Source organism: Hippichthys cyanospilos, chromosome 6, assembly GCF_059441005.1.
Source record: "Hippichthys cyanospilos isolate Australia breed blue-spotted pipefish chromosome 6, RoL_Hcya_1.0, whole genome shotgun sequence".
Taxonomy (NCBI): domain Eukaryota; kingdom Metazoa; phylum Chordata; class Actinopteri; order Syngnathiformes; family Syngnathidae; genus Hippichthys; species Hippichthys cyanospilos.
Window position 1 is genome coordinate 6,457,094 of NC_142374.1, and position 23,348 is coordinate 6,480,441.

General features: G+C 40.9%; 2 protein-coding genes and 1 non-coding gene across 9 annotated transcripts; 2 read left to right on the forward strand and 1 right to left on the reverse strand.

The window, feature by feature from the left end:
* The first annotated feature begins 69 nt into the window (after positions 1-69).
* On the forward strand, positions 70-10,032 carry fanci (FA complementation group I). Of its 5 annotated transcripts, none has more exons than XM_088417315.1 (38): positions 70-211; positions 326-398; positions 567-697; positions 773-826; positions 928-1,081; positions 1,181-1,238; positions 1,421-1,462; positions 1,547-1,670; positions 1,748-1,833; positions 1,915-2,047; positions 2,224-2,301; positions 2,393-2,529; positions 2,793-2,973; positions 3,059-3,146; positions 3,306-3,436; positions 3,508-3,578; positions 3,750-3,864; positions 3,931-4,053; positions 4,293-4,361; positions 4,440-4,541; positions 4,730-4,915; positions 5,102-5,223; positions 5,315-5,476; positions 6,382-6,561; positions 6,660-6,826; positions 6,913-6,983; positions 7,127-7,243; positions 7,328-7,379; positions 7,452-7,579; positions 7,738-7,803; positions 7,905-8,001; positions 8,114-8,301; positions 8,383-8,439; positions 8,529-8,588; positions 8,670-8,738; positions 9,293-9,388; positions 9,461-9,562; positions 9,643-10,032. In XM_088417315.1, the coding sequence occupies exons 1-38, from the start codon at positions 119-121 to the stop codon at positions 9,700-9,702; spliced, it is 4,023 nt and encodes a 1,340-aa protein (XP_088273441.1). In that variant the 5' UTR covers positions 70-118; the 3' UTR covers positions 9,703-10,032. The 5 variants fall into 5 exon arrangements, with proteins under 5 accessions (XP_088273441.1, XP_088273442.1, XP_088273443.1 ...); XM_088417316.1 differs by having other exon boundaries at positions 8,117-8,301; XM_088417317.1 differs by lacking the exon at positions 773-826.
* polg (polymerase (DNA directed), gamma) lies at positions 9,081-21,910 on the reverse strand. Of its 3 annotated transcripts, none has more exons than XM_088417322.1 (24): positions 21,727-21,910; positions 20,829-21,368; positions 20,154-20,349; positions 19,894-20,061; positions 19,652-19,798; positions 19,482-19,561; positions 19,233-19,415; positions 18,697-18,839; positions 18,335-18,458; positions 18,035-18,259; positions 16,628-16,745; positions 16,342-16,407; positions 16,085-16,210; positions 15,859-16,019; positions 14,727-14,780; positions 14,517-14,634; positions 12,641-12,776; positions 12,247-12,493; positions 11,501-11,623; positions 11,226-11,394; positions 10,757-10,965; positions 10,510-10,670; positions 9,606-9,882; positions 9,081-9,535 (listed from the first exon to the last, which is right to left on the reverse strand). In XM_088417322.1, the coding sequence occupies exons 2-23, from the start codon at positions 21,254-21,256 to the stop codon at positions 9,818-9,820; spliced, it is 3,447 nt and encodes a 1,148-aa protein (XP_088273448.1). In that variant the 5' UTR covers positions 21,257-21,368; positions 21,727-21,910; the 3' UTR covers positions 9,081-9,535; positions 9,606-9,817. The 3 variants fall into 3 exon arrangements, with proteins under 3 accessions (XP_088273448.1, XP_088273447.1, XP_088273446.1); XM_088417321.1 differs by having other exon boundaries at positions 20,829-21,439; XM_088417320.1 differs by having other exon boundaries at positions 18,035-18,458; positions 20,829-21,439.
* A 229-nt stretch (positions 21,911-22,139) lies between these two features.
* Positions 22,140-22,212, forward strand: trnar-ucg (transfer RNA arginine (anticodon UCG)). Its single transcript has one exon. It is a non-coding gene; the product is annotated as a tRNA-Arg (tRNA).
* Positions 22,213-23,348: the final 1,136 nt, after the last annotated feature.

Consider the following 23,348-nt stretch of genomic DNA (forward strand, 5'->3'; position numbering starts at 1 on the left):
TGTGAGAAAAAAAGAACCGGAAGTACTCGCTGCTGGCGGGAAATACGCTACTGCAAGGAGTTTGCGGAAGGATTGTTTACGTCAGCCCTGCTCCGTCTGGTCTCTCTTTCCTCCGAAGATGAAGGCTGAAATAGACAGAATTATTTCCTTAGCAGATGGCGACAGTTCTGGAGAACTTCAAAAATACTTGTCATCCCTCAACGAAGGCAAGGTAACTTGCGTTGACATATACGCCTAGTTTCACCATCCGTTCCTCCTAGTTTCACCATCCGTTCCTATGCTCACCTGGCTAGTAATGTAAAATACAAAATTCTTTGTTTTGAAGTTGACTACGCTGATTACCAATAGTGCGCTGAAGGGCAAGACCATCGGTACAATTATTAAAGCCATCTTCAAAGGTAAGAACTCCATTAAAATTGTAATTATGCACCCCTTTCTTCATTATACTAGCCATTAACACGTTCCTGTAAGGTTTGTGTGTAAAGGTCACACTAGGCTCACGTTTGCTTTTGTTACCATTTTGCCATTCGTGTTCATCTCAGATAAACCATATGTTGCCACTATAGGCTCGCCACCTGGATCTACTGAAGGGTCAAAACGCAGACTGATGCTTTATCAACACTGCATCCCTCTGTGTGAGTCTGGTGACCTCCAAAGTGAAGTGGCAGCTGATATCATTGGACTGCTTATGCTGGAGGTACAAAAGCAGCAGATATTGTTTAACATAATCAAAATGAAATAACAGTTTTGAACAATTAATTCTCCATGGAAGAAATGCAGTAGAGAACAGGATTTTCACAACACACAACGATTGTGGAAACTTAATGTGAGGATCAATGCTTTTGCAGTGTTTGCTTGGGTGAGAAGTGTTGTTTTTTTCATCAGGCTAACTCCAAAATGTCTTTCAATGTCTTAATTCTAATGCAGACACACAGTCTGGTTGGACCCTCTCTTGCAAAACTTGCAGAGCTATTTGTTGACGAAATCAAGATGGGAAAAATAGGCAATGGAAAGTCTTTGGAGCTGTTTCCTACTGTCCTTACTGCCATGACAGCTTGTGAAACGTTGTCGTATGGCAAAGGTTAGTACAAGTAGTGGATGGCTTTGCTCATATGCAGTACATGTGGATCAAACTATTAAAAAACAAACGCATTTTCTGTTTTATGTTTTTCCACCACAGGTGAGCTGAGTGGTGAGCAATGCAAGAAACAGCTGATCAACACTCTCTGCTCAAGCAGGTCAGCTATTTGCAATAGCACATGCTGCAGGCGTTACAAAATCATCTATTGTTCATCTTTATTCATAGAAACATCTGCGAAGCAACGTGTTAAATAACAGTTGCTAATTAAACTAATTAAGACTGAATAGTCATTTACACCTAAAGTATAAAATTCACTACATACTTTTATTGATACTGCAGATGGGACTCACAATGTGTTATCCACCTGACCACCATATTCAGGTAACTTGGCTCTCTCGCTTGAGCAATATTTATCAACAATTTCAAAGTCATATTCTTATGGTTTTGAGTTCGGGCTCTTTTCAGGGATGTTCCCTTGTCATCAGATGAGTTGCGCTTCGTGGTGGAGAAAGTGCTGCGGATGTTCAGCAAACTCGACCTGCAGGAGATTCCACCTCTTGTTTATCAGTTGCTCTTGTTATCTGCAAAGGTGTGTGACGGACATGTACAGTTTTGCAATCAAGTAAGTCCTCCATGCAGGCTAAATGACTGTGCTGCACTTTTTAGGGTTGCAAGAAACAGGTTCTCAGTGGAATTATTAGTTATTTTAAGCAGCAGGACCTTCACCAGCAAGAGGAGCAGAAACATGCAGAGTGGGTGATTTCAATATTGCAAGTGGAACTTGTCCGTGTTAAACAATCATTGCATTTCATCGAATTCCTTACCTCTCTCAGGAACTCAGATTTAGAAGTTCAGTCCATTCCACAGGACCAGTTAAGACACGTGGAGGGCACTGTTATCCTCCATATTGTCTTTGCTATGAGACTCGATCATGAACTTGGGAGAGAAATTCTGAAAAGCGTCAAGGTACCTCATGTCTCATCTGTCACTCTATAAAATTTACTTTATTTAATTAAAGGCTAAGTCAACCCAAAATCTTTCTTTACAGTATGTTCAATGCACCCCCCATTTGTCTAGGTTTGACATATCCTTTCATGTACCTTTATATTTCATGGATGTCATAAATGATTCCCTTTGACCAGGCTTCACCTGAAGACCTCTGCCCTTTCAGCGTCGCCCTGTTACTCTCTGTTGCCCGGATTCAGCGCTATGAGGAACAGGTCAGCTGTGACCGAGATGTTGCTTCCTTTTTTCTTTATTTGTCTCTTCTCCACTTAAGTCATTACCGCCCAGCTTCTCTGGATTCGATAGGTATTTGAACTTTTCAAAGGGGCAATCCTCAAGAACTTCAAAGATGAGCAGCTTTTGCAAGGATCTAAGTTCCTGCAGGAACTCCTGCCTGGGCACTGTGACGTTGCTGAGATGATTATGGACACGGTGAAGAACAGGTGTGAACATATACATGCCATGATTACGTTATATTATTTGCAACAAACAAAATTACTCTGGTTCAGAAAATCAATGAACTACTGTATATCATCTGTTCCAGAATCTTACCTTTTTATTAACTGTACAAGAAATGTACTTTGTAAACATTCATATCTTTAATAGTGAACTACGAATGTGTTCATAGAGAAGGAGAGGAAGAAAATTGATGATTGTAGATTATTTTTTAAAAACTACTAACTTTTCATGGATCCTTTTTGTGCAGTGTCTTTGGGTGGGATCATGTGACCCAAAGCCTGGTGCAGCTGGGCTTTTTTCTCATGGATACATTTGGACCTAAACCAGGACCTTTTGCAAAGACCACTGGAGCTTCTGCTACCGTTCCACGGACCCCCACTCAGATGGCATGTAAGCTTGGAGGTCAGGTGCTCATCCAGAGTTTTAAGGTATTTTTTTAATTTAAATAGAGTACTGTATCTGTATTTATTCATTGTTTTATTGTGAGGTGTTCTTTTTTTTCTTTTCTTAAAGATGCATGAGGCAATCAGAGGCGAGATACTGGAACAAGTTCTGAATCGACTGGTCACAAAGACCACCTCACCTGTCAAGCATTTTTTAGGTAATACCATTGTCACTCAGTTGCCTCATCATTATGTACACTTACAAAGGCTGATCCAAGAGATTACCAAAATGTATTTAAAACTCAACGTTATTAACTTTTAGTCAATTTGTTTTTTGATACTGTTCTTGTATGAGATCCGTTTCTCTGTGTCCTCAGACCTCTTCTCAGACATTGTAACTTCTGCTCCAATGATATTGCTGGAGTCATCTTCCAAAGTTACAGAGACATTTGATCATCTGTCATACCTCCCTCTTCCCACCGTGCAGGGCTTGCTAAAAGCTGTCCAGGTACTAAAACTTCACAGCATACACGCATAAAGAGAAAGATGTGTGAAAGGTTCTCACCGTTTGTCTTCCAGCCTCTGCTGAAAGTCAGCATGTCCATGAAAGATGCATTGATTCTGGTTCTTCGCAAGGCTATGTTTTCAAGGTATATGGGTTATTCCAAATTCCATTTTGTGGCCCATTGGCCACCATGCGTTTCACTTTGATGGTATTGGCTTCATGGCTACAGTGGCTCATGCTGTCTCAGGGTATAGACGACGTGTCTCAAGGGGCACCTTGAAATCTTCATAAAATATCTATTTTGATTCTTTAACAGCCAACTGGATGGACGGAAGTCTGCTGTAACAGGTTTCTTGTTGCTGCTGAAGAACTTCAAAGTGCTTGGCAGCTTGGCATCCAGCCAATGCAGCCAGACAGTCTCCTCCAGCCAGGTAGGTAAATGTGCTTTTGACCGATTCCGACCGATGCCTTCACTGTCTTCCTGTAAACTCAACTAGATCCAAGTGGATGTTCACTCTCGATATAATGCTGCAGCCAATGAGGCATTCTGTCTGGAAATATTGAGCAGCCTGCGTCGTTGCCTTGGCCAGCAGGCTGATGTGCGTCTCATGCTCTATGAGGTTTGTGCTGCTTTCCTCAGCATTATGTTCAACTCATCTTATTTTCGATTCATATTGTGGAGGATATACAGAGATTATGATTTGAAAAGCTTAATATGATGATATTTCATTGACTTAATTGCCAATCGAGACAAGTCGAAAGTCACAACCTAATTTTATATTGCATGTGAATGACAATGTACAATCTTTTTTTTTTTTTTTTAATTATTATGTGCCATGTTGATTGATATGTTGTCCAGGGCTTCTATGATGTTATTCGTCGCAACTCCCAGCTCGCAAGTTCCATCATGCAGACCCTTTTCTCACAGGTATAAATACCTCCCCACTCTCATGATGATGGCCTTTATATATACAGTACTTATATAGTATTTATTTTTGTTTCCTAGTTGAGAAGGTACTACGAACCTGAACAAGATCTTTTGCCTCCTGTGAAACTGCAGCCCTGCATCACAGCTCATGGAGACCAGATCCACCTTCAGGAGCCTCTGGTACTTTTGAATTTTAGCGCTGGTGGTTTTCTGCTTTTCATTTGGTAATAACTCATCGCTGACCTTTGTTCTTCTAGATGAACAATTATTAACATGTTCAAGTAATACTGAAACCTTATCTTTACAATGAATGCCTTAATATATAGATTTTTGCATGTATCTGCTACATGCATCCTTTTCTATCTCAGGCCCACCTGGTGTGTTGTACCGTACAGTGCCTGTTGTGGCTCACAAACATGCGGCAGTCAGCCAAGGTCAGCGTCTACGATAGTGATGATGACGACGAGGATGAGGGCTACCAGTCTGAGCTACAGACTATTCTAGAGAGCATCACAAGACGCATGATCAAAAGTGAAATGGAGGACTTTGAACTGGTATGCACGCATGGGAAACTCTACCAATGAAATGGTATCATTATGCTACTGTATATATGAAAATTGTGAATCATGAATCAAACTGACATTGATCTGAGACCAGGGAGTTGCCTGTACTTGATACAACCACATTCTTCACAGTTACAGTATTTCTATCAGTAAATGATAATAAAATTGTGTCATTAGGACAAGTCAGCAGAATTCTCCACTGTGTCCAGTGTTGGTCTGAAGAATAATATATATGCTGTGCTCGTTATCGGACTCTATGAGGTCCTTTTAGAGTACAACTTTGTCAAGAGCAATTACAGGTATTTATCACTTCCTGTTTTTGTGTTACATTATTATGTGGGGAAAATGTTTATAAATTCCATAAATGGAATCTTTCGATGACCCTTTTAGTAAACCTGCCTTTGAGGAGCTGCTGGAGCTGTTTACCGGCTACCACAAACTGTGTGAGATCTTGAGGGAGAAATCTGGAAAAGGTCGCCAACAGTCAAACAAGACACCTCGAAGTTTACTCTCAATGGGCTTTATATCAAATCTTGTCACTGTGCTCTTTAGGTAAGTATGCTCAGTTCTTGTAAGTTATTCCCTTTTTCATTCACCACAGTTTTGAAATAACATATTTGGTCAGGGTACCTTTGAATATTAGTGTGGAATAAATGTTTGGTCACCACATGTAAAAAAAATGTATTCATGTGCATAAAGCAACCTAGGAAGGATGTAAAATCTCCCAAATGTATCAAATAATAGGTGAGATTTTATTATATTAAAAAGTTATATTTCCATTAATGTTCCCGTTTTCCCCAAAGGCTTGACTGCAGTGTGTTTGGAATTACTCAACTCTTCCACGTTTCCTTTTTCTCTTTTCTTATGTTTTCAATGCACGGAAAGCAAAATGAGGCGATATTATTATTTAAAAGTCTTTTTATTTAGTGTTATTATTACAAATCAAATCAAGCACTTTGTCCCAGGGGGCAATGTTTCCCACATTTGCATGACAAAAATGTCTGCTTTCTCATCTTAATATATTATTTACCAGTGTGAAATGACGTTGTTTCTCACTTGATTCCTAATATATACTGTGCGAGCTGTCAATTGACCCATTTTGAAAAATCTGAGTGGCAAAAAAATCAATCAAATTCGGTTATGAATGAAATGACGGGAAATGACATTTTGACCACTAATTGATTAAAATTTGCTTAAAAGTAAATAATGTGCTTGGTTCTAAGTAAGCTTATTTTTTTCATTGGATTACACTCAGAAAGTAAGATAGCTGTGTTGCCCTGTGTGCCCAATTTTTGCCATGTCTTGGGGGGTGAGTTTTAATTATTTACTTTATTTATTTACTGGGTTTATGATTATTATTTGTAAGTCTCAAGCCTTGTTCATATACTGCTTAAAATGACTACAGCGAGGAAGCGTGCTTGGCAACAGTAACAAAGATACAAAATTGTGGTTTTCAGAGATAGCTCTCAAAGCAGAGAGGAAGCTCTCGCCGTGCTTCGCTCCAGTGGTGAATTTGTACGTTACGCACTTTGCGTGGCTGTGCAAAAGGTCCAACAGCTGGAAGAGACCGGTATTACAGATGGCCCAGATGGTCAAAGTTCAGACTCGACCTTCCGTTTCCTGTGCGAAATGACAAGGTAGGAATCCTCTATAGCTGCATTCAAGGAAAATGTGTTCCGGCATTTGTTCACAAAGATAAACAGTCTGTAACGTAATGGTAATGGCCAATATACAGTGTGCTGATGTGGCGGTACACCAACGTCCCCAGTGCAGCTGAGGATGCTGGGAAGAAAGAAAAGCGGTCCAGCCTGTCACAGTTGAGCCTGGAAGGTCTACTGGGGATATTCACTGCTTGCCGCCAGCGCTACCCTGATAAGATGACCAAACTTCTCTCATCCATCGGTTCGCCTCGTACTCCTAAACAGACGTTAAGACACATGCATTCAAATGTAGTAGTCGGCAGAATTTCATTGCATTCTATCTTCTAGACCACTCAGAGGACACTGATGAGTCGGAAGATTGTGAACAGATGATGTACTGCTACATCCGTCAATTTCAGGTATTTGGGGTTTGCTCCTGCATGCTTGCCTAAGTTTCTTCCCATTTTTCAAAAGTGGTTAATTGAAGACTCAAATTGTACACACTCGAGATTGTGAGTGTGAATTTTTGTCTTTATCCATTGTACTCGTTCTTTGTCAACAGAGAGCGCTGTTCGCTCAGTTGAGTAGAGGAGAGGATGAATTTAACAGCAAAGAAGCTCAGCTATTGGTCAACATTTTGAGTGTGCTTTCACTCCAGCTAAAGCCCTCCTCTGAGCAGGTACGTATACTATCAGGAAATGTTTGCTTGACAAACGCGTACTAGGATTGCTAAGTTGTGCTAACACCCGCATCAAATCAACAGTTTGCCCAAATGATCTCGTGGACGGTAAAAATCTGCAAGGAGACCAGCTTCGGTGGGTTCACGCCGGCCACTGTCACTCTTTTCGTTTTCATACCAATATGCCTCCTTGCTATTTTTTTTTAAGAGGACTCTGCTCTGTCCAAGGGGCTGCTATCACTTCTCTTCAGCCTGCATGTTCTTTTTAAGAGTCCTGCCAGCTTGTTGCTTGAACTCTGTCAGGACATCCATAGCCACCTTGGAGATATTGATCAGGTAAGGAATCAAATTGCCAAGCTCAAATCCTGGACACAATGAGTGAAGAAGTAGATCATCGCTCTTCAGGCTCAAGTTTACCGAAGGGTGTTGAAAAAAGATGGATGGATGCGCAGCTTCATTTCATAGTTTGTTTTTTGGGGGGTATTTTTCCCCAGGATGTGGAGGTAGAAAAACAGTCTCACTTCGCTATTGTCAACATGAAAACAGCGATGACAGCAGCAGTAAGGGCTTTTTTTTGTACTGTGATTTTATGTTTTACGTACTCCAAATTCTTAAATCCCTTTTTCTCAATAGACGTTACGTTTGTAATCTCTACCTCCAGCTGCAGGTCCTGTCTCAAGTAGACAAGGTTCTCGATGAAGTGGATTGGCTAATTGGCAGGAAGAAAAGCCAGATTGCCTCTGAAAAACCAAGCCCAGGTAGGGAGCCTTTTCCGCCGATGCCGTCTGATTTATTGATTGCGAGTGGATGTGTTCCATTGCGTATGAAAATTTTCAACGCTCATCGGGGCTTTATGTTTCTGACGTAAAGTAGAAGAGGCCACGCAGCCTGCGGGCCGACAGGATCCTGCTGAGAAAGCAGTGACGTTGCAGCTTGGAATCCTTCTTACTGCACTGAACGAGTTGGTCCAGACTGCATTGCAGCTGGGAACCTGCACCATCACGTTGCTCAGAGTGCTGAGTCGCACTTACACCATCCTCACCACGCTTGTTAAATATGTGCGTATTTGTCGACTTACTGTGCAATTCTCCATGTACTGCACCCAGTTTGATACAAATGCATTTTCTTCACATTTTCAGTACATTCAAGTCTGTGCCAGTCAGAGCGGGAAATTACCGTCACGCTTTGAGAAGCTGGTGAGTCTTAGCGACAATGAAGGAGTTTTGCACTGCAGATGACGCCATGCCTACATTTGTATCTTTTTTTTTAACGTGCCACAATGCAGGTCAAACTGTCGGGATCCCATCTGACCCCACAGTGCTACTGTTTCATCACATATGTTCAGGTGTGAAAATATTCAAGTTCTCAAAACCAGCCCATGCCTAGTTTGAATACTGGCTGTTATTTAATATGAAATACTCTGCAGGGGGGAGAAGCAGATGTTGGAGGTGCAGACAAGAAGAAAAGGAAGAATGAAGTGAACACTGCTGCCACTGTAAGGACCTTATGCAGTGTTTATTGTTTATTAGGGATGAAATTATTTTAATGACTACAGGCTACAATTACTGATTGATTCAATCCCTTGTGAGGGTCATAGGTGAGTTGGAAGCTTATTTAAATTGGATTAATTACACTCTCAACCCCTTATGAATTTGTCTTTCACTGCTAGTGTCCCATTAAGAACAGTAACCGAAGTGCTTAGTTTCTTATCTTTGAATGGGTTAATGAGTTAAAAAAAAAAATAGACTTTCTACAGGCTCCGCAGTGAGCCTCCACCACCAACCCGAATTGACAAATTACTGTATTATAAAGAGAAAAGGCCCAAGTCAGCAAGCCCTACTGCCAATTACAAAATTATAATTATAAAATTCCACCGGCCATCACATCTACATGTCACGATACATTTGATAAACACATTGTAACTTTTTTTTAAACAACAAAATTTGTAAAAGCTGCACCACATTGTAACTTTTATTTAAAACATTTGTGAAAACAGCACAATTTACAAAAAAAATGATGTGATGACACTCTTCTTGGATTTTTGTGTAGGCCAAACTTCTACGCCAGACAAAGGTCATTCCCAACTTGATCTTCAGCATTGAACAGTATGAGAAATACATCATCACACTCTCAAAGAAGTCAAAGGTATGTGTGAATGTGTCTTAGGTGGACAAAAGAAAACAAAACTAAGGACTTTCATTCATGTCCATTGCCCAGGTAAATCTGATGCAATACATGAAACTTAGCACCTCGAGAGACTTCCGCATTAACGCTGCTACTCTGGACGCAGCCCTGCAAGAACAGGACAACAATGTGGAGGTCAGAGTCAGGTCCACACAAAAAGGGATCAACTTGTCCCAACCTGCTTTCAGTGGTTGAATGTCGTTCTGTTCCTTTAGGAGTCGCAAGATGTGGAAGAGACTCAAGAACCCAAACAGAAGAAGAGGCGAAAACAATAAGCTGCTCCAATTGGTTCCACACCTGCTGTTTGCATGCTCAGGAGCTTCCAGACATTTCTCCATTTTGTGTTCAAATGTTTTCCAGAGTCGTTTTCCCGGTCCAGAAGACAAGATTCTATCTTCCTTTGTTGAGGGAGCCTTTGGTGATGTCAACTAGGTGGTAGATGTCCAACGCTTCGCCTGAAAGCACGTCTTGTGTATCAATCTGCTTTCTCCGTTTGCTTTATGTAATTATTTAGAAACACTGCATTTGTTTTGTTTTTCTTCATGCATAACTGACTTGTATAGAGTCTTTGTTATCTTGCATTAAAAAGTAATGTTGAGTATCAATGGTGTTACAAGATCAATTGTACATTTATGAAGTTATTTCTTATTTCACAATATATATAGATAACAACTCATGTCCTCATTGGCCAGTCTTGTCCAAGCTGTTGACTACACCTCCAGGAGCAATCTCCGCCTCACACCCGAGTGAGGACACGCGGCGGGAGCAATACAGCGAGGACAAAACATAGACTGTTGTAATATACGTATTGGGATTTTGAGTGTAAACATTGCTTCCATGTTATCATCACTCCGAGGGCAACTCTGGCCAAGGGATGGAAGCAGGAAGGGATAACAGTACAGTTACTGTATAAGGGCTAATCAGGATTTGGGTAAATAAGTGTACTGCAGTAATCTTTTTCTCATATGTAAGGGAGGCGGGTGTCCTACTTAATGGATTTCACTTTTTTGGGGGAATTTTTTTGCCACCATGACGAGCAAAAGCAAAAAAGAAAGGAACACTATAGTTGGTTTTGGACTCACCAGGTGGAATGCCATATTTAGGTTCCACACCCGTGGGGTTGGAGGGGGTCACGCAATCCATGGTCACTTCTTTTCTCAGACACGTGTCGATATCAACCGCACTGAAGAATGCGACCGACTGTGGAAGGTCCAGCATGCCTAACGCATGCGCAAACATACTCCTGTAGAAGACGAAAGATGCATCAAAGAATAACCGCAAAACCCAGTTGGTTTCCATTGGGGCCTATCCACCCATCATTTAACGGACCTGGTAAGAAGGTTGGTAATCTGCAAAGCCAGTGCCGCTCGGTACCGGTCTTCACTGCGGACCAGGTAGCGCACCTCGTCATGGATGCTGATGCAGAAGCGACCGTCGATGTCGTGCTCCTCGAAGAGCCACCTCATCGCTACGAGCATCAAATGAAGGTAATCCACCGCTGAGCTCTGAACCACCCAGTTCACTCTGCTGGTGATGAACTGACCCAAAGAAAAAGCTGGAATCAATGCAAAATCTCACACATCGACTTGCCTCATTTCTTCACTTGGATCACGAGGGCTCTTGCACCGCAGCTATTTAATGAAAATGAGATTCCATTTTTGAAGAGACACAACTGTCTATAAGGCAGTGCTTCTCAATTCTATTTTGCTAAGTGATTAACTAATAGGGCCTTCCCTTTCTTTTTAAAATAAATCAAATTGTCCTTAAGTATTTGTTGGTGTCCCGTTCTTTAGCTCACCTCATCCTTGACTGCCCCGGGCTCCAAAGCTCTGCTAATCCTGCAGCCCAATACAGGGGTCGCTGGCTGGGCCGAATGCGCAATGCTTTCCAGTTTGTTGAACATGTCTGACTCGGTCCCCCCAGACCACATTCGCTTGCCGACTAAATCCCACTTTCTCCGTCGGGAGCTTATGGGTTCATAGAAAACAAACAAACAAAAAAAAAAAAAACAAAGGCTAATCTCAAGACTGAGATGCACAAAAGCGTGATTGTGAGGGTTGATTCTTTTCTCACCTCTGTGAGGCCAGTTTACTGATCTTGCGCAATTCCTGGATGGATACGCTTCCATCTTCTACCCTTTCCACCTCGATTCCCAGCTCGGTCACCAACCACTCACCTTCGTCCGAAAGTTCGTATCTGGCCCGCCCCGAAAAACACACAGATGTGTTACACTGCTAACAAACCTTTAACAACTACAGTGATACCTTACTTAAGAGCTCCTTAACGTTCCGTAATGTCGCTTTCTCAATTTTTTGGCTTCGAGTTGTTGTATAAAAAAAAAAAAAAAAAAAAAAAGCAAGCTTCAGAAAGCCCACTGTTTTGTGCTCACAGTTAGCATTTTTTTTGTGCAGGTATTTTGCCAGTTTTTTTTTTTTTTTCATCAACGATGAAAACTATAAAAAAAGTGTGTGCTGAAAATAACTGAATGGTGTCCATTGAACTGAAGTAAAACCAGTAACAGTAATACCAGAGAAAAACATGATCGAGCAATGTGCGGAGTCAAGCAATACAAGCGTAGTTTTTATATACAATGTACAAAGGTAGAACGAGTTGATAAGGCTGTAAAGCACTAGCCAATGGCATTACAGCATTTTCTAATCCACAGGGACCGGTGTCCATGGAAACACGGACAAGCCGCTAAGGAAGTAAGGTCAAAAAGAGCGGACGGATGAGTTGACTTTGCTTTGTGTTACGAGCGTGGCTACGGAACCATTCGAAACTCTTGAGTGAAGGCACCGCCGCGTCGCGAATGAGAGTACCTGCGTAAGCCCTTCGTCAAAGCATACATCTGTCTGGCCTTACTGGCAGCTTCTGTCTGACTAAGGCGATGATTGAACTGCATCAGCAGCCTTTCTGCAAAGGGCTGACCCGCACCATAGATGCGGCCGTAGTTGAACACCTTGGCGTGCTCCCTGCTGATGCCCACGGCCTCTGCGGTACGGCTGTGCAGGTCAGTGGCCTGGCTCTTCTTTCCTTGAAGCGTCATCCAGCCAAAGGCCGTACAACCTGAAGTGCGCACAATTATCAGATAGGCAAGGACGTTGCATGACTGGCTTACAAGCGCATTACGTGACAGGTAGGACTCCATCTTACGCCATGACCTTGAACGATGCGAACATGGGAAATAGTAAGTAAAGGAATATTACATCTCACCATGAATGCCAGCAAAGTGGGCCTCTCCGAGCACAGCTGCGATCCACAACTCTTGAGAGTCCACGTCAGCTCCAACCAGGTGGTAACCTGGTGGGGCTTGCACCATCGCCTTCAGCTCGCTGCCCACTCTGTCCCGCTGAGGACACAAATCGTTTTAGCTGCTTCGGACTTCTCATTCGATGCTCCCCAATCACTTTGGATGGATGATAGAGGAAAAATGGCACAGCCAATCACCCCCAAAACACCATGCTTTTCCTCCACTTTTTGTCATGTGGAATGTAATTGCAATATAGTCATAATTTTCATCATTTTCTTTTAGTTTCAGGCACTTTGGTGCACTTGCTTCTTTTTTCTGTTTTGGACTAAGCTGTAACCCGTATGAACGCGATAAAAATAATTAACAGTTGTTGAAAGTTGATTTATATTGTGTTTTTCTGTTGTTAATGTTAAAAAGGATACATGTGTAGGTATACTTAAACAATTTTCATCAATAATAATCTTATGTATAGTCAGTGCATCGACTGGGGGGGGCAAAAAGTTTTCTCTTTTCGAGGGGGGGGCCTGGCAAAATATAGTTGAGAAACACTGCATTAAAGCATGTTGCGATGATAGTGTTCTTTTGTTGACAATGAAAGCTCCTCCCACCGTGGGAGGGATTTAGGGATTTCAACTTGGCAACAGTCCAATTGCTGTAACTTTTTGAGGTACCCCCCACAACTAAGGCTACACAATGAATTACCTTTTAATCGCAATCACAGTATTGGCTACCACAATTAGCTCATTTGATCCTCAGCGATATTAATGTTTAAAAGGCCTAATCTTACATGTCAAATCAAGCACGTTGCCATCCTACCACCAAGGGGCAATGTTTCCCACATGTTTGCATGACAAAAGCCTCTGCTTTTCTCACTCTATTTTACCAGTGTGGAGTGGCATTGTTTCTTACCTGATCCCTAATATATTAGTGCAAGTTGTCAATTGAGACCCATTTTGAAAAATCTGAAAATTGAAATAAATTCGGTTTGAAATGACCAAAAATGATGTTTTGACTGCTAATTGATTAAAATTTGCTTAAAAGTAAACGATGTGATTGGTTCTAAGTAGCTTATTGTTTTCATTGGTTTGCACTCAGCAAGTAAGTTAGCCGTGTTGCCCTGTGTGCCAAATTTTTGACATGTCTTGGGTGAATGTTTGAATTATTTACTTTATTTATTTTAGTTTATTATTATTATTTGTACTGTAAGTGTCAGGCCTTGAAGCCCTGTTTATATACTGATTGTTTAAAAGAAGGTCAATAAACATGTTCACCCAAACATGATGAATAATCGTGAAAAATAAAGGTGCTTTCAATATTGACCAAAATAATCGTGATTATTATTTTGGCGGTAATCGTGCGCCCTATCCACAATTATACGTCATTTTACATCAAGTGTAGAAGTAGTATATATACATCTTCAGTTCTGCAGACTTCAGCCTAGCTTCATTAAAATGCATCACAATTGTTTTTAACCATCAGCGCGACATAAGACGAAATTCATTACTTCTTTAGTGACCTCTGGTTGTTTGTTACCTTTCAAAATGCATTGTGTGATACATTGAACGCACTGTTTATGAGATAACCTAATGTATATTTACCAAACATTTGAACAGCATCATAAAATGGAAATCTTCACTAGATGGGTATATAGTGGATAGTTAGGACAGTGTTCCTTCCTTTTTTGCGGTTAATGGGGACCAAAAACCTCTGGTGAAAAGTGATTTGAATTGGGTTATGGTTGAAGTCAAGGTTAGGCGATCAGTTCTGATGGTTAAGGTTATGCCAATGGATGACCTCACAAGGTGTGGCTGTACAAACGTGTGTGTGTGTGTGTCTTACACGTGCATTACTGGCAGTCAGCCATGTCGGCTCCACAGCCCTTCGCGTGACCGTCCCAGCCGTGATCACCTGTGGTAATATAGCACCATACTGTCCCTCCTCATCAAACTCCTTGTGCCTTTGGGAACCACATCAATCATTGAATGAATAGTGAATTTTGCTTTACTTATTGTGGTCGATTGTGATAATATGCAGAGGTAGCTGGCCAACCTGCTCACAAAACGAGGAAGTTCTCCCTTCCGTAGCCATAGCACCATCTGGGAGCTATAATGAGAGCATCAAATCAGTTTTGAAGGACTTTTCCATATCAAACTCAAGCACTTTCAAGTGCAGTGTGTAGGCTTTTTGTAGCGCTGACATTTAATGTTTTAAGTATTTCTTGGACAACTCCATAACATGAACAGAACAGCCAAAATCATAATCCATCCCACGGTAACCCTACCTCCAATCCTATTCATTTATAAATTTAGTGGATTAGTCCTTGGCCCAGGTGGCATCCGTCAGTTTATTTAATTATTTAGTGAGTAAAACCTTAATTATTCAAAGAGCCACTTTGACTGTCTCCCGTGGGGGAAAAAAACACTCAGGGCCACAAAATATTTTTCATATTTAAAGTGAGGCTAAATTTGCATTTCAAAATAAATAACATGAAAATGACCATTTAAACAACACTTATTAATGATTATCTACCTGCAGCCACTCCAAAAATGCAAATCAAAAATGCCATCTGTTTTATCGCATTTTATCGCATGTGTGTCAGGCTGTTGCATTAAGGACTATATCAGTTAACATAAAAATGCATATTTGCAAAATAATAGCCAATTATAATGTTTACAATACCAGTAAACGTCTGGAAACACCTTCATCACACTGACAGGTCGTAAAGTTCAGCTGTGAACTGAAACTCATTCCAGGCCTTAGAGCAAAATCCCCATCATAAAGTTGACTGAGAAAATACCAGGATGTGCAAAGTTGCCATCAAAATTTTGCCTATTTGAAGAATCTAAAATCTAAATGAGCAAAATAGCATTTTCATCTTAACCTTTTTCTTTGCGGGTTGCTTCATAGTCTGGAGGACCAGCATTTATTTAACATGTAGGGGAGAAAAAAAGACTTTGAAGAAGTTTCCAAAATTTTGACTGGCACTGACATCTACAATCTTAAAATGTTTTAACATTCCAGGAGCACAATAACCTCATGTTGACAATTCCATTTGGAAATCCAACAAACTACTGCCATTTAAATTTAGATGACACTCATTATTTTCCAAATTCACCAAGAGCCACAGCAGAGTCATCAAGGAGCCACATGCGACAATGGAACCATGGATTGCTGCGCTAACCTTATGCGTTTATGAGCGTTCCTCCAGAAGGACATCATCTTGTTGATCTCTAAGGCACGTGTAGCATTGGTCCCACCCCTTCCTGCTCTGAGGGTACCATCTTCCATCTTAGGTAGGAAGTCTTTTGAAAACGGACTGCCAACGTTATTTTGATTACCATCCTGAAACAAAGAAAGACACTTGAGTGTAATGTCATTCACTTACTAATCAAGCAATGACGCCTTACCTTATGTGGTAGTTTGAAAAACCAACACCCAGGTATGTTTATGTCATGGCAGGGGCCGATTCCTTGGTGATAGTGGCAAGGGCTCTCCTCTGGGGCAGGCTGGGGTTTGCGGGTTTGTTGTTGCCTCTGTACAAAGGACAAAAGAAAAACAAAAGGAGGCTGATGAGGCTGGTCTATAAATACAGTGACTTTCATGCAGTAATTGACTTTTTTATGACATTGGAACAAAGTTTGTGAATAAAGAACAATTCTGGTACCCCACTTAACAGTCCTTTGACTCCATTTTCTTCAGTTAGTCTCTCCAATGACCCATACTCCTCCACCTGGTGTGGGGCAAAAGCAAAACCAAGCACATCTTTTTTTTTTTAGTAGCACCGGGTTGATGGAAAATTGGATTTTAAAATGCAATTATAGATGGAGCAATGTGAAGGAAGGAACATCTTTACGGGAATGCTCAATACGTGCCCACATCTATAGAAAACGCATGGATAGTTTATACAAGCATGGTGTACTTTTTGCCTACTACAGTGTAGTCATAGGTACCTTTGTCCAAACAGCACTGTCTGTCCACATTAGGTCATCTGATGCTTTACAGTCCACAAACTCAGGCCCATCCTTGCAGTTCTGATCACAATACTCTGTGTAAACTCGTTCAATCGCTCTGTAGGACAAATGCATAAATACTCAAATGCATTCTATGCAGGCTCGATTTATAAATTAGACCAGTGGTTTTTAAACTTTTTGGACGCAGAGGAGAATATTTTCTCACAAGTCCCATCATAATTGTAATGCCGCTTATGGTGACTGTCCTGCATTCTACTCGACTGTTGCGAGTTTGTTTTCATTTTCTTTATGTCGGCGGAATCTAGGTGTAACTAACCAGTGTTGACATATTTGCCCGGGTTTTGTATGTTCCGCGCTACTACGCACTGAAACCAATGGCGAGTTGTATTTGTATTTGCTCACTTGCTCGCTCGCTTGGCACATGCTTCCAAAGTATGGTCTCTCTCAGGGCTGCAAGATTATGGCTAAAATAATAATCACGATTATTCATCATGTCTATTTATTGCCCTGTTTTAAACAAGCAGTATATAACAAGGCTTGATACTTACAAATAATAACTTCAATAAATAAATAAGTAATGAATGATTAAAACAAATTCACAAAACATGTCAAAAACTGTCACACAGGGCAACACAGCGAACTTACGTACTTGCTGAGTGCAAACCGATGAAAAAAATGAAGCCTACTTAGAACCAACCACATTATTTACTTTTAAGCAAATTTTGATAAATTAGCAGTCAAAATGTCATTTCCCGTCATATCAAAACGAATTTATTCACATTTTTTGCCAGTTGGAAATGGGTCTCAATTGACAGTTGGGAAAAAACGCTCCCTTGTGGTAGGATGACAAAGTGCTTGACTTGACTTGTAATTAAAAAAAAAAAAAGTGCTATCACTAACAAGGTCTTATTTCACTACCAGTGACAATTTAATTTTTAAGGATACTAGCAAATAATTCAATTAAATCAGAATCACATTGATTGAACTGAACGTTGACAAAGACAAGTTGCGCATTTACACATCGCAAAAGCAATAATTTGTTCTTATTTATCCGCCGTGGTGCCTAGCCACAAATATTTTTACTGAGGACCCTTTGCCTCACTTGTACAAGCCAGCGATAAAACTTTTATGAGAAAGCTAAAAATGCTATGCAGATGTGACTTTTACAGTATGCATCACATAGCAGCAGTGTCATATATCAGGGGTCTTAACTGGACTTAACACAGGTATGAAACATTAATTGGCTTGCTATATTTATTTTATTGGTACTCTTGTCCCCAAAAGAAGCTATGCACTCTTTTTAAATGTTACCACATAATTTGCTGTAGTTGATTCTGCCTCAATTTGAGAACTAATATAGACCATGGCCCACTTGTTACTTGTTACCTGTGAGGGCAAAGGGCTGTCTCGACGTGTCTCTCCTGGGAGTCCAGGTTATCCCGGCGTCCCGGGACGAGATACCCCCAGCCATGCATCTCTGTGTAATGCAGGGGAAACCCATCCCATGTCAGGCCCATCAGTTTAGGGGTTACTCTCATCTGAAGACTAATGAGATTTGCTCCGGGTGACCAGCTGCCCCCAGCCATCTTTTCACACAGCTTACGATACCACCTGTTGAAGCATTGCACATTGAGCAACGGTGGAACGCCAAAGCAAAAATCAAGTTCTGACTGTTGGATATCAGACCCCGGATGTCCAGGCAAGTGTTGTTTTCTCTTGGGGAGTCGATTCACTGTTTCCTTCAGTTTATACACAGCGAGCCTGCTGGGACAAGGACCTGTTGCAGTGTCCTCTGGTGGTGGACCGCCATCTTGAAATCATAACAAAAAGAATGAAGAGCACTGTAAAATGGTTAGCAACACATTGAGGATGTAAAGGGGTAGGACTATTTAAGTTTTTGTACAGTACACTTTCCTACTCCCTTTGAACAAGGAAATTTTGCAGAACTGCAAAATCTATTGGTGATTGGTTTTTTTTTTTTGTTTCAGTTGTTGTTTTTATATATTGTAATGTGTTTATATCTGTTCAATCAAAAAAACACTTAATACCTTCCATACACTCTGCAAGAGGAGTGGCTGTTTGGGATTCAGGTGCTTTTTTGGACTGTTTCTTTTTGCTGGCAGGCAATTTTTTCAACTTGAATTCCTGCACATCCCACTCAAGGTCCCATAGCCAAGGATCAGCCCTGAATCTAGGGATAAATACATAAGATGTTGACTTTAAACTTTTACATGATTTAATTTCTTATAATTTGACTGATGACTCATAGCAAACAAAACTTCAATCTTCACCATCAATGAATGTTAATATTACATATGATGTTGGAAAGGTATTTCCCATGAGTAACATGGATGTATACAATGAGTTCATTAACTCCACTAAGTTATAAGTGAATTATTTGAGATGTGTCTGTATAATATTATTCAATGTAAAAAACCTTTGTATCAACCTTTGGATACCAGAGAGGCGATAAAATCATACACCTGGTCTTCAAGTTTAAAAAAAAAAACAATATATTTTGCACTCAAGGAATAAAATAATGTGTTCCTCTGACAAAGTGCGGCTGTAAAAATGAAGGTCTCACTTCTCATCCTCCAGAAGCTGGCACGCATCATCAGCCAGAATCATGAGCGATTTCTTCATCTCTCTCTGGAGCTCATCGAACATGTCCTGAGAATCTTCCAGGTATCGCCCCCAATTCTGATTGACAGGAAGGTAGCTCACACCCATCTCCAGCATTCCAGCGAATGTCACTGGATGGGGGCATCTTTGGAAAAAGGCATTTGTTAAGATCCAGCAATGACACCTATTCAAGAGAAATATCTATTAGAACCTTTCCATGAAGAGGGGCAGCTGTTCAATGAATATTTCATGTGTGGCCTGAACATCTGAAGCGCAGTAACGCATTAACTCCTGCAGGGGGCAGCAAAGACCGAGTTAGTGCACACTGGTGTATTGATAAAGGGATAGAAGAATGAACAATGAACGGAAAGTCAGACAGACCTGGAAGTGGTTCCTGACATCAGTCATAGAGCCCTTTACAAAGGTCTCTCTTATCTCTTTCTCTAATGGTGGACCTCCCACATACAAAGCATGGACATCGGCTAAGTTGTTGATGCTGCTAATATTCACCCAGTCCCAAAATCCAATCTATATGAAAATAAATAAATACATTTATCAGCGAAGCTTCTCATTAGTCCATAGATAAAACAAGAAAACTCAAACCCAATGTTAAATACACCAACCTTAGGACCGTCTCTTTTCTGTCCCACTTTCTTCATGTGCTGGCTCACCTCCTGGAGGCCCACCTTCTTGCCCAGCTTACTGGCCATCCACAGTGTTCGCTGGAAGCCAGTCAAGCCCGAGATAGCCATGTGAAGGCTCATAGTGTCCATGAAGCGGACCTTAGACCCCTTGAGAAATAAATACAGACATGCATATGAATTTGGCTAAACGTCAAAACAAAAGTTACTGTTACTCATGCAACCCTTTGCAGAACACTCACTTTTAGTAAGTATTGCTCCTTAATGTGAGATCGGTCAAAACTGACATTATGGCCCACAATGAGCCGCTCCTTCCACTGACCCCCTGGTGGACGGACCGAGTTCATCGGTGTCTCCAACGGGATTAGGTCAGCAAGGATGAGCTGGTTAGACCAAGAGTAGCGCTCTTCGATCAGACGTTTGCTACACCAAGAGTACCTTGTAGTGAATACACAAAAACTCGTGAAGAACTTGCAACATACGGTACCCATGTACAGTGGCACACTGTCACAAATGCCCCACGTTGCAATTATTTATTAGATTTTTTTTTGAGGGGGGGGGGGGCGGTTAACGTTGCAAGCAAGCTTTAGATATAGCTCCCTTCAAGTGAAAAAAAGAAAAGAAAAATAATCGCTGATGTATTTCTTGTCCCCTTGGGACATAAACAACAAAAATGAAAAAACTCACATTGCAACAGACAACAGACCTTCCTGCATCCCTCACTAAAACATATCACACATGATACTACAAGGCGTGGGACTCGGTATAATTACACGTACTTGCTTGGTCACAGAACAAATGAAACTTGTAAGTCACAGGACCACTGTATTGTTTAGTTAACATTATTGTGTCATTTTAATTACACTATTGAAGCAATGCAAAAAAATACATGTATTTTTCATAAGACATCTTCTTACCAGTGTGTCGGCGATAAAGCAACAGCCAATGTCGGACACTGACCCTGTGCCATACACACCTCGACATCAAACACAAGTGCCGTCTCATCTGGGAAGTCAACCCTGTGACTCTCTCCGTTAGTATCATAGCATGTCCAGCCAACTTCCCATGCCCACTGCTGAGGCATGGCAGGAAGCTTTGCTTGCTGCAGCTTGGCCGCAGCCTCCAAGTACGGAAGACTCTGCTTCTGAGCCAAAACTCGGAAGTGGTCATCAATATTGTCCCCGTACATTTTGGGAAGCTTCAGCTCCACTTCCTCTAACAGTGATGTGTCTTTCCCCCACAGTTGATGCTTGTGCAAGTGCCTTACACTACGTTCCACATCTTCCTCTCTGTACTCCGGCAACAGGCCTCGGAAAATCTGCTCGTGAAGATTTCTTGACAGCATCTGGATGTTAAGGGGGTTCAGGCGAGTCTCTCTGGTGTCCTCGCCCTGAACCGTGTGAGGCTTTGTGGAGCAGAAGGAACGTGGCCGTATCCATTTTTGGGAAATGACAGATCTGTGCACGGGACAGCGGGTCACTTTGAGTGTCACATGCAGCATCACCTTATCTGGACAGCTCACTGCATCCTATGAAAAACGTTCACAACTGCATCACTATAGTATTTGTCTTAATCATTTCGACCCTAACATAGATACATACATACATACACAAATACATACATAATTACACACAAACACCTTGAACTAGTTGCCAACCAATTGCTTAGAGTTGAATTAAAATATTAATCCTACCCGTGAACACTCTAGCACTACCGAGTTTTATACTATCACTTCAAGAATACGGTAAGCACCAAGCAAAAACAAAATCGTGCCTGTCTACAGTAAAACTAGGTTTCGCCATTCTTTCAACTCACCTCAGTCAAATCATGATGGACCAATCAATGTATTACCGAGTGCAACATTGGCCTCGTGTTCGCCTCGATTGTGAGCAAAAAATGCATTAGCTGCTTGGTCCAAGGCCAATTATATTTTATGGCAAGAATACGACTGAAAGCCGCATAAACTCGCCTTCAGTGGGCCAGCTTAGCCAACACATAGGCGAAAAAAGTGACAGAAAGGACCCTAGACTTCCGCTAAATCGGCATGCGTTTCAAAAACATCAACATGGTTTTAAAGTCTTTGCGACATCTAGCGGTCTGGAAGACCGTGCAATTGTACGCAAGTTAATGGATGACTGCGAAAAAAATTCCATTCAATGACATTCTGAACGCACCTACTTTTATAATAGTGTTTGAATATGTAAAATTTGACTTTAAAAGTGTCTGTCGGCCGTGTGGCCTAATGGATAAGGCATCTGACTTCGGATCAGGGGATTGCAGGTTCGAGTCCTGCCACGGTCGTCTTTTTTGATGACTCGGCGAATTCAGGTATAAGCAATCGCATAATCGTTTTTTTTCATACTGCGAGTTTCAAAAATGTATTCAACTTGCTATAAAATGCACAGTAAAATTCCCTTGCTATGACAACGAGATGGATGCATACGAGTCTCAATTCAAGTGACAACAACCAAGATATTCTGCTTTAGGCTCTCGCCCTTAGCACGTCTGTGCCTGCTGGATGACCGTAACTTTAGGATGACGTTACTGTCGTTCAATGGTTCTAACAGTATTGCATCTCAACCAATTTTATGGGGAATAGTCTAAATTCAAAGTTTATATTTGACTAAAAACATGTTGATTATCATGGCAGAGAAGACAAAAATTGTTTGTAGACATTGCAAAAAATAATAATAATTAAAAAAATAGGTAAACACAGAGTGTTGTAAGGAGTGTTATATGGAAAGATCTCTGAGAAAATAGCCTGAGATTTCCTTTTATATTTCCATCTGCACAGTAGATCTTTAATTTTGCTGTACTCTGTTCAGTAAAAACAAAACATTTTGAAAACGGAAAATCTATAATCTGCATTTGTGTCTTGAATTAAAAATTAAAAAAAAACATTAATACAAAAATTGGGCTGCTTTTTTTTAATCAAGTAAATTTAATCGATTATATTTTCCATAGCCCGATATCAACTCAAAAGCCATACATTGATCTGTAACACTCAAAATGTCAACAGTAGTTGCTAAACTTGTGTATGCAATTTAGAGGCAATACCTCGTTCAGCCGAAGGGTGGTGCATATCTTTAATTCTGGGAGTGTCAGTTTGGTTTTGTCAGATTGGTTTGGTCTGCATTAAAATAAACCAACCAATCTCCACGTGTGAAATACAATGTAAAAACAAAAACAAAAAATCATACGAAATACTGATTAACTCTCTCACAATTCATTTACGATTTGGGGATCTCGGATTCGATTCAGAATCGCTTTTCAATTCAAAACGATTTTCAATTCAAAGCGATTTTTGATTAAAATTGATTTGATTCGGTTCAGTCAAAAACGATTTCCGCTTCAATCCATATAGATGTGCAAAGAATCGTCATACAACTTAATACAACAATAACATAGGGAAACGGTTACAGAAACATTTTACAAAG

What these genes read in the sequence shown, in the direction of transcription:
- fanci (XM_088417315.1), top strand. Translation starts at nt 119, where the DNA reads ATGAAGGCTGAAATAGACAGAATTATTTCCTTAGCAGATGGCGACAGT. An exon ending in TGCTCTTGTTATCTGCAAAG is followed by an intron (nt 1,671 to 1,747) that starts GTGTGTGACGGA and finishes TGCACTTTTTAG; the next exon opens with GGTTGCAAGAAACAGGTTCT. An exon ending in CTTGTCACTGTGCTCTTTAG is followed by an intron (nt 5,477 to 6,381) that starts GTAAGTATGCTC and finishes TGTGGTTTTCAG; the next exon opens with AGATAGCTCTCAAAGCAGAG.
- polg (XM_088417320.1), bottom strand. Translation starts at nt 21,412, where the DNA reads ATGCTGCATGTGACACTCAAAGTGACCCGCTGTCCCGTGCACAGATCT. An exon ending in GCTTTATCGCCGACACACTG is followed by an intron (nt 20,350 to 20,828) that starts GTAAGAAGATGT and finishes ATTCACTACAAG; the next exon opens with GTACTCTTGGTGTAGCAAAC. An exon ending in TTGACGAAGGGCTTACGCAG is followed by an intron (nt 11,624 to 12,246) that starts GTACTCTCATTC and finishes GGGGCGGGCCAG; the next exon opens with ATACGAACTTTCGGACGAAG.